The sequence below is a fragment of the Haplochromis burtoni genome, unplaced genomic scaffold, assembly GCF_018398535.1.
Source record: "Haplochromis burtoni strain Fernald_Lab_line unplaced genomic scaffold, NCSU_Asbu1 Contig_59, whole genome shotgun sequence".
NCBI lineage: Eukaryota > Metazoa > Chordata > Actinopteri > Cichliformes > Cichlidae > Haplochromis > Haplochromis burtoni.
Window position 1 is genome coordinate 397030 of NW_024582420.1, and position 9204 is coordinate 406233.

Sequence of the window (9204 nt, forward strand, 5' to 3'; positions counted from 1 at the left end):
GGGGGAGACATTTATGTGACAGGTTAGAGGGAAGCTTTGACAGTTTCTCCATTTAGCCTACAGCCAGCTCACGCTGGAAGCTGCAGAAATAAATACCAGCAAGTCCTCTGGGACGCAGGCCGACTACAGGACGCCGCCACAAAAACAGAGCGAGTGGCTAAAGAAGGAGAGCGCCCGCTGTGCCAATAACATGGTGATTATGTGAGCTAATTGGGAAATTAAGATGACCTGATGCCGTGCGATGGTCAAGGTGGAGGGAAAACTGCCACTGTAAGGGAACTGTGTAAATTTATGTAAATTTAAACAAAACATCTGCACTCTTACACTGGTATAATCTTCCTAGGGAGAGATGACAGAAAACAAAATCTATATATTTTATATTAGTGCATGCTTACTAAGTTACAGTTTTTTAGGAAAAAATAAAGCCTAATCCAGGGAAGATAATCTCAGTCTTGTATATGTCACAAAATTATCCACTCATATGTCTCCTTATGCTTTGTTCTTCTCTGTTATTACAAGTGCATCTCGTTCATGTTACATAAAAAGAGAGACGCTGTGGAATCAATCATAGTTTCAGGGGAGAAAGTGATATGAGTGAAAACATTACCAGGTGATTATCAGTTCATTTAATGCATAACATTATGTTTCATGAGATGAAATTCTGCCACAGACTCAAAAATAATCTTTAAACCTTTTAAAAGATCTTTTCACCAGGTCCAGCTCACCATATCACAAACTCTGTGGTCCTACAAAGCATCTTTATGTTTTCTCATATCACATTTATTTCTTTACCTGAAGGTCTCTGGAGGAACTTATAGATTTCTCCACAAAGACATAACATAGTTTTCAGAAATCTTACAGATGGGCTGATTTCTGTTGGAAGCAATAATTGAAATATCAAACACAACCTCTACACCCTGCAGACGTCACTGCGCCGCTCCTCAAAGTCACCACTACTCTTTGACATATCAAGGAAATCTCTAACCTTCCTCTCTCTACACTTCAAATATATCTGTTTTCTGAAAGGTTGAAATATCAATTTCCAAGTGAAATTAGAACTTTACACGGGCAACACTTTTATCTGAAGGGGCACAGTTTCTCTATTCCTGTGTGTGCGCGTGTGGAGAGACAGACATGCACAGGAAGGAAGGCTGAAGTCGAGATTAAGGTCTGTACAACTAGCTGGTAACACACTCAGTGGCTCAGCCTCCTATTTGAAGAGGGACGGAACCATCTGTGTGGCACAGGATCTGTTTCCAGGAGATAACGACATTTTTAATTTCACAAATACTGTAAGGGGAGAGAGAGAGCGCAAATGTGAGAGACATGCCTTCCTTCCCAATCTCTGTCTGCACGGTCGCCCCGTTGCAGCACTTCCCCAGACATCCAGAGAGGACGTGTTTTCGAGTGGAGGCCTTAATAACTTCAGTCTGTGTTCCTTTGCGCTTGTTTATCCCACGCCTGTGATAAAGGGCTCGATGTGGGGCAGAAGGAAAGGGAGGGATTCATTATATCATGTAGCGGTGGCGATTTGCACTTCCCATTTTCTCTGCCGGCCTGTTCGCTTGGCGTGATTAAAACACAGCTCGGTGCTACTGTAGATTAGCCCAGCTGTATCCTGTGTCAGAGTCTGATCTGAGCACATTTCCTACAATGAAGTAGAAAGGGTGGGAGGTGACAAGATGTAGCAGTGGGAATGGGACGAGGAAAAGAAAGGGGTCAAAAGAAGGTCAGAGGTGAGTGACCAGGCGAGGAAGTAAAAAAAGGTGAGGAGGGATAGCGGGAGGTGAAATAGGCACAAGATAAGGAAGGGAGGAGGAGGAAGGTTGTTCTTCTTGGCTGTAGCTGTCAGCATTTCAGCTACATACTGTGGTGACACTGGTTTGAACCTGCATTCACAACCGGGTGTTTATGTGAGCTACAAATGCGCCTCGTTTGAAAAATGCATAATTGAAGGTGCAATTTGTGAATGCTTTATATGTTGATGAATTTTTGAAGAGTCAATTCAACAAATAATTTTCAGAAATGCTTAGCTATAAAGGGTGAGTTTTCAACCATGAATGTTCCAGATAAAGTAATTCAAGCATCTCACCTGCTGTGAGAAAGCTGGAGAAAAGACACCTGATAATTCCAGTGAAAACAGTGTTATTACTAGATATGCCTGCGTGTGTGCTGTGGCGCTTAAGAATATGAGTGGATATGTGCACATTTGGGAGAAAGCAAAAGGAAAAGAGAGAAAGAGTGATATTTCAAACACACAATTGGGGTTTTACTTGGCCTCCACCCACCGCTCTGCTCCCACGCTGTGGCGTCAGCAGGCCAGCCATCCAGCGAGTGTGTTTCTCATTCCATCAGATGTTGGGAAGCTGCTCGCTTCTTGACTCTAGTCTCTGACATTCTCCATCTCCCCAGAGAGGCTGGGCAGCCTTGTCACAGTAATGTCAAACACATGTGGAGCAGACCAGAGAACGGCCGACCAAAAACACACACACACACACACAAAAGACAGAGGACTGAGCAGCAGGCATCCAGAACCACGCTGGTTTACCCCAGTGTGCGTCAGGATAAACAGCACCGAAACTATAGAGATGCTGCACCTCATCATTTGCTCTCATAAATTTACACAAAAAGCACAAATTTTCATATCGCTCTCACTGATCTCACTTCAACTGTGTAATAAGCACACTGTTCCTCTGCTGTGAGCAACAGTTCTGCAAAGAACTGCCAGAGAGCAAAAGTCAACTAAGCTGGATGTTTCTCTACATCACAGATGTACAGTATAACTCCCCTGTTAGCCTGAACACACGCAAATATACACTGAGGGCTGCAACAACTGGAACCAACAACTAGTGACTGGCTTCTGTACAATTTGCAGTTTTAGAGTAACTGAAACCATAAGTGCTGTGTTTTTTTCTCTTTATCTATTAAGGCATAATCTTCTCAAATTAAAGGCAAGGCCATGTGACTTCCTACAGTCAGCTAATCAGAGCAACTGGTGAGCGACAACTTGTATGACAAAGAAGAAGACAATCAGGGGAGTGTACATATGTCAAACAACACAAATATGAACTACTTCAACTTATTTTCACCATAAACTTTGCTGCTATAGTGTTTGATATAGAATAGTGTGTTATTCATATAAGGTTTTGCTTCTTAATTAATTAGATATAGTACACACAGCTCCTCCGTTTAATGAGGAAATCACTCACACATGAACCCATCAAAACATCTTCAAAACTGGGATTGCAATTTCTTTTGTTTTTGTACCACTGACTAAACTTTGCAGGAAAGAGAGGAAGAAATGAAAGATTATCTTCTCAAACCGCCTCGTCTTGTTTATTTCTTCTTCTCTTTGCTGAATAGCGATTTTCCTTTTCAACACACTGTGTTTGAAATTTGGCCAGGTAATACATCTACAGCATAAAGAAGAGGGTTTCTATAAATGTTTGTTGACTAGAGAAAGATATGTAAACACACGCAAACACAGGTTTTATATCTTTGGCCTGTGTCAGCCGCTTGACTTGTCTTGTTTGTGACGGCCCAGGTGTCTCTGTTGTGCTGACCACCTGACCGGCTCGCTGTGTGCTTGCAGCTCCCGCCCACCCAGGGCCATCTGCTCCACTCATTAATTAGGAGGCAGCCAGTTTCACCTGCACTGCCTGCATTTAGATCCCAATAATTAACACACACAAACGCACACAGACACATACTCAACAAGCCCACACACCCATATAACAAACACATAAGCTGAGGCATCAAGTCAAAGTATAAGCGAGAGCCTTTTCTCTGTTAGACACTGAAGGCTTCTATCATCTCCATTTCTGCTGTTGAATGCCTGATATGTAACTCACTGATAAACTAATGAGGTATAACAAACAAAAGAGAAAGCCATCTTGAAGTGAATGGAAGTGAAGTACACTGGCCTGTGGTTTTGCTTGATGCCTTTTCTTCTGAGGAAAAGTGGTCCTATTACTCAAAACCTGTGGTTGTTTCCCTCTGTATATATAAAACAGCAGACATCCTATCCGTGCACCTGTAGTAGATGGGAACTGAACAAACACTCTGCAGGCTCGGGTCATAATGAATGGCCAGCCTTTTAAGAGAGCTACTTAATGATGAAGTGGGGACATCTGCCCTAGCAGGCAGCAGGCCCTCCTGGTCTGAGCGATTGGGCAGCCGCCACTGGGAAGGAGAGAGGACGAGATGCTCACTTGGTGGTGATGGAAGTATAATGTGCGGTGAGGCAGGGTGTCTGCACTGCGGTTTCACCTCTGCAACCTCCCATCTATTGTTCAAGACTATTATCAACTGTTCAATTATTCAGATGATATTTACCAGGGCCAATTACACGGGGCCACATCCTGCAGAGAAAATGGCCGGAGTGTTTTACTGTTGCACTTGCATGCGGAAGAGTGCGCTGCTGAGGCTGTTCAAGTGGGGCTCAGAAACCTTTGGCTGGACTTGTTTTCTTCGCTGGGAGTGTCTCCACACTCACAAGAGTTATTATGAGCCGTCCAGTCCTTTATAACCCACTTCTCTAGTGCCTCCACAGAATGGTATCACCGCAGTGACACGTAAAAGGTTATCCCTCAAAGCTGTTCAAATCTTAACATAAACAAACACTCGTGACACCATACCTTGCACTACACTGTTTTGGGGCACCGAGCAGTTCAGTTAAGGGTAAATGCCTAAATGTATCCCTTCACACCCATTGCCTTCATCCAGACCAAATTCACAGAGACCAAAGATTTTGTGTCACCACTTTGTCTCAGCATCACTTTGATGTGTAGCACAGACTCATGTGGCGAACAACTCATGACCTCCCCTTGCTCTGTCTTTCAGTGTCTCTGTCTTTTTATGTCTAATCTCAGCTCTAAAGAATTAAAAGTACAGGAAAAGAGAAAAGTTCATATAGCACTACTGATATTAATAGCAACAATAATATTATTAGAGTCACTTTTTCCTGCCCCTGTAACTGTCTCTTGTTACCAGTGTTATTCAATTCAATTATATTTACAAGGCAACATCCTACAGTGGCCCAGCAGTAACCATCTAAAGACATCATAACACGCAAAGCGACAAAAAAAGGCAAAAGCAAAGGTTATCCAGTATCCTGATCTTCACCTTCACAGATCAATAAAACATTGAATGCTTACAATAATGTGAAAGTTTACACTTGAAATATTTTAGTATTTAAAGCTTTTCCATTTAAAACATCGAAAGGGCAATTAAAAATAATGCATGCCAATAAAAATAATAATAGACATGTTTTTTAAAAGGCGTTTTGCCGTAGTTTCACTCAAAACTGACTTTTGCAGGTTGTACTTACTTTATGAAGGTCGAGGTCAAGCTGAGGTAACAGTAGCGGAGATAATCCACACCAAATAGTTTCTAAAACCGATTTTTATATGTCATCTCAATCCTCATCATTTGAAAACAATAATAATAATAATAAAGCTTTGTCGCGGTCTTATTCCTTATTTTTCTGTCTTTGAAATATTGAGAGGAAAGAGCGAGAGTCTAGCAGGAAAAAACAGACGGTTTAACTTTCCTTTGGGTGTTCAGTAGGGGGTCTTGACTTTCCAGGTTTAATAAATTATGAGGTATTTCACTTCTCAGTTATATCGAAAAACGTATAAATAAAATCAAAGCCAGAGCTCTTGGATCTTTAAGCAGATTGATGTCTTTGGTTTTTGCAGTCTGAGTTGTTGTTTTTGTTTTTTTCTTTTAAAGCAAAAATCAGAACTTGTCCCAGGCATGTAAATCCGCACTCTTGCTCATTTTAACCATCCCAGATCGAAGAAGGAAAAACACAGCCGAGTTTCACCTGCAAAAAACCCCAAATATATCTATCTATCTATCTATCTATATATTTTTTAAAGCGAACAAAACTATTAACCTGTCGCTACTGCAGAAATCATCGCATCTCCCAGGCAAAACCCCCCCGAAATTATAAAGATGCGGATCCTCTGTTCGGCAGGGTGCGTCTATTATTCCTCCTGTTACAACTTTAAAACCCTCCTTTTTTAACTTCACAGTGAAGCCACAGTCCGTGGTGTCAGGAGCGACTCCTTGTACATCCGACGAAACGAAGTGACCTTCTTCTTTTTCTGTCTCTTTTAAAAATGTTTAAGCACACAGTCACCCTACAGCCCGTGGACAGGCTGCTCCACCACCACGCTTCTCAGTACGGCACTTCTCCGACGCGCTGTCTTTCAGTGTTGTGGTCTTTAAAGAAAAAAAAAGAGGAACGCAAAAAAAAAAAAAAAAAAAAAAAAGCTTCACTTCCAAAAAAGAAAATCACATTCGGCTGAGCAGATCTGACGGTTTATTTTCCTTTGGATTCACAATTTGGGATTTGCAGACTTGTTTTGTCTTCTTCACTGATGAGTGGAGCTGGCGGGGCCACTGTGCGCAGTAACCGCGGCTCTCTCCTCCTCCTCCTCTCTCTCTCTGTCCTCGCTGTAGCCTTCTGTCTGCGTTTAAACACCATCTGGAGCTCCTAACCTCTCTCTCTCCCTCCCTCTCTCTCTCTCTCCCTCTCTCTCTCGGGTACCATCATAGGCGAGAGCTGGCAGCTATTGTGCAGGAATCCTTTCTAAATTGAAAAAGATCCAACATTGCACATTGTAAACCCCGCATTTGTCCAAAGTTATTAAAAATATGCGATTTAACCAGTAAAACCTTGCTAAAAAAAACACATCTGCAGTTCTCCAATAAAATGAAGGCAAAAATTAATAATAATAAGCTGGATGAAGATGTATCGTAATGACATTATATGGCTGTATGGTTTGTAATATATAGCCTATCCTTTCCTACCTATATATTTTTTTAGAAGTTTTTTTTTAGAAGCTAAACAGCTCGAATCCAAAAGCTCTGAGACTGAGTGAAATACAACTCTTTTACCGTCCCGCTGTCTGCCCGTGGGGGCCGCTGTTTCCTCATATCAGGACGAAGGGACGACAAGGAAGGCAGACTATATTTACTTTAACACTTAGGGGGGAAACCACAAGCTTTCTGAGAGCTGAATGAATGCAAAAGAATGCGTCCGTCGGCATGTGACCATACGCCAATAAACGCAACGCGTCTCGTAAAAGTGACAGTTTCCCTTTATGTTCAAGTGTTGTCCTTAATAGTCAAGTCAGTGGATTGTTGTAAAGAAGGATAGCAGGACGATTCGTCTTGTAAAAGAGCTCTATAAATGTGCACCATATCTTCCCACCCATATACTTGTTTCAACTGCGATCACACGTGGCAACATTAGTATTCCCACTTTGCAATGGATTCATGAATGATGACTGCTTCAACCTTTAATCCTTCTCATTTGATGTAACATCTGTCCGAGGATGACGAATGACAATTCAAAGAAATAACAATTATTTTAAATGGACTAATCTGTCTTTTTTTTTTTTTTAAATCAATTCATTAGCACGTCAATAAAATTTCAGCAGTTTAAACGGTGAAAAATGTCCATCGGAAGTTTCCAGACGCAAGAAGATGTTCTGCTCTCCGGATCAGCAATCCCAAACTTTTTCATTTATTTATTTAGAAAACGCGGTTTTATTTTTAGGTTTCTTTTAAATCTGAAAACAATAATATTAAGTACCCATAAATATGTAAAGTAATATGAATGCATTGTCCTAAATAGATAAACAAATACACTGGATAGGCAGACAGAGATACACAAAGAACGACAGCAAAAAAGGCAGGTACAGTACATCTGCCTCCTCTATAGTGAGAATCCTCCACCTGTCCACACTGGTCTGTTAGTCCCTTTGCCCCACCCACCTGCCCTCTCTCCCTCCAACAGACACACATAGCCATGGAAGGGGACAGAAGACAAAGCTGACACCCTTCTGACCCCTTCTGCGTCGACAGAACAAACAGAACCAGCTTGTAAAGTACACACAGACAGCTGCTGTGCCCTGACTCCAGTCTCACCAGCCTTCGCCAGCACTGAACGCAAATGCTGCCGTCGTATGGAGACTTCTGAAAAAGCCCTCCACTGCTGATTAAATAATGTGAGCAAGTGCGCAGGGGGGGAAGCCCCGTTCCTCTCTGACTGGAACAGTTCCCTCCACGGCTGATGAGAGGCAATAACTTCAGGTAACGTCAGCACCAGGTGCCAATGTTCTTTTTTTTCTTCAAGCCACAATATCTGATCAAGCTGTTGCTGCAAATGTGATCAAACAAACAAAAGCAGGAGAAATACACCGCAAGATTACACACATAAACTGATGCATGGGACATTACAAGGGTGAATCTCCCACAGACTGGGTAGCTAGCGCTAAACTTCAGAGTTTTGGCCCTAAAGCAGCTCTGTATACATGCATGTTGCAGTGTGTGTGCGCACCATTGGTGACTTATTTGCTCTCTGTGCAGAATACTGAGAAAGGAAGAGATATGTGTGTCTCCGTGTGGCCCTGAGTGACAGAAAGGTAGGCGATGGGGGTTGCATCCAAAGAAAGGATTCCTGTCAAGGTGACAGCTCGGAGATTGACAGGATGCTATTCTCTTCGGGAACAGCGTCAGTCAACCTGTCAGCCTCCCTGTACGACAGCCTCTCACTCCTCTTAATTTGGCCTTTTGTTGAGCGGTCACCGGGTTAGCTCTGACACTCCATGTGGCCAGCCCGATAAACTGCACAATGAAACACACTCACGCAAGGTGGGAACTCGCCTCGATGAACTCTCTGTGGCATAATACTGTGACTGGAAGTCCCTTTGATGGCATTAATGACAAAAACAGCTTTGTCTTCCCCGCCTTTTCACTCTCTATCTCCCTGTCACACCACAAACAACCCCACCCTCCACCCCCTTCCAACCATTGCTCTGGATTCTATTATGTTGGCAGCATCTTCTGGGTAGTTGAGCACAAACTGAGACAGAAGAACTCAGTTCGGTCATTGTGCTGCTTTGGAAATGACTATTTCTGTTTGTGTGTGTCAGACTAAAAGCAAGAAAGAAAGAGAGAAGTTTTGCAGCATTTCCTCCTCTTGCACATTGTAAATCCTTTCCTATAGTGGCAGTCACAGGCTAGTGTGTTGAAAGGAGATAAGGCCCTGAGCCGGCTGAAAGGAACGCTAGACCCATTGTGTCCCTGCGCTCTTCTCCCTTCTGCTATCCTTTCCTCTGTCGTGCGCGTTCAACAGACCACACGTTCGTGGAGCTACCATTAATGTCACCAGTGTAGGCTCCAGGCAGA

The 9204-nt window shown here is 42.8% G+C and overlaps 1 protein-coding gene across 11 annotated transcripts in view; it reads right to left on the reverse strand.

Annotated features, from left to right (window-relative positions):
* Positions 1-9204, reverse strand: part of cbfa2t3 (CBFA2/RUNX1 partner transcriptional co-repressor 3) — a 41732-nt gene that overhangs the window by 27010 nt on the left and 5518 nt on the right. The window contains exon 1 of one of the 11 annotated variants that reach the window (XM_042221001.1): positions 5900-9198. The exons of 9 other annotated variants lie outside the window; for them this stretch is intronic. In XM_042221001.1, coding sequence (XP_042076935.1) covers positions 5900-5921 — 22 coding nt within the window. In that variant the 5' untranslated portion in view covers positions 5922-9198. Of the gene's footprint in view, positions 1-5329; positions 9199-9204 lie in introns of those variants that run through there. One more of the 11 variants, XM_014338378.2, reaches the window with a different exon arrangement.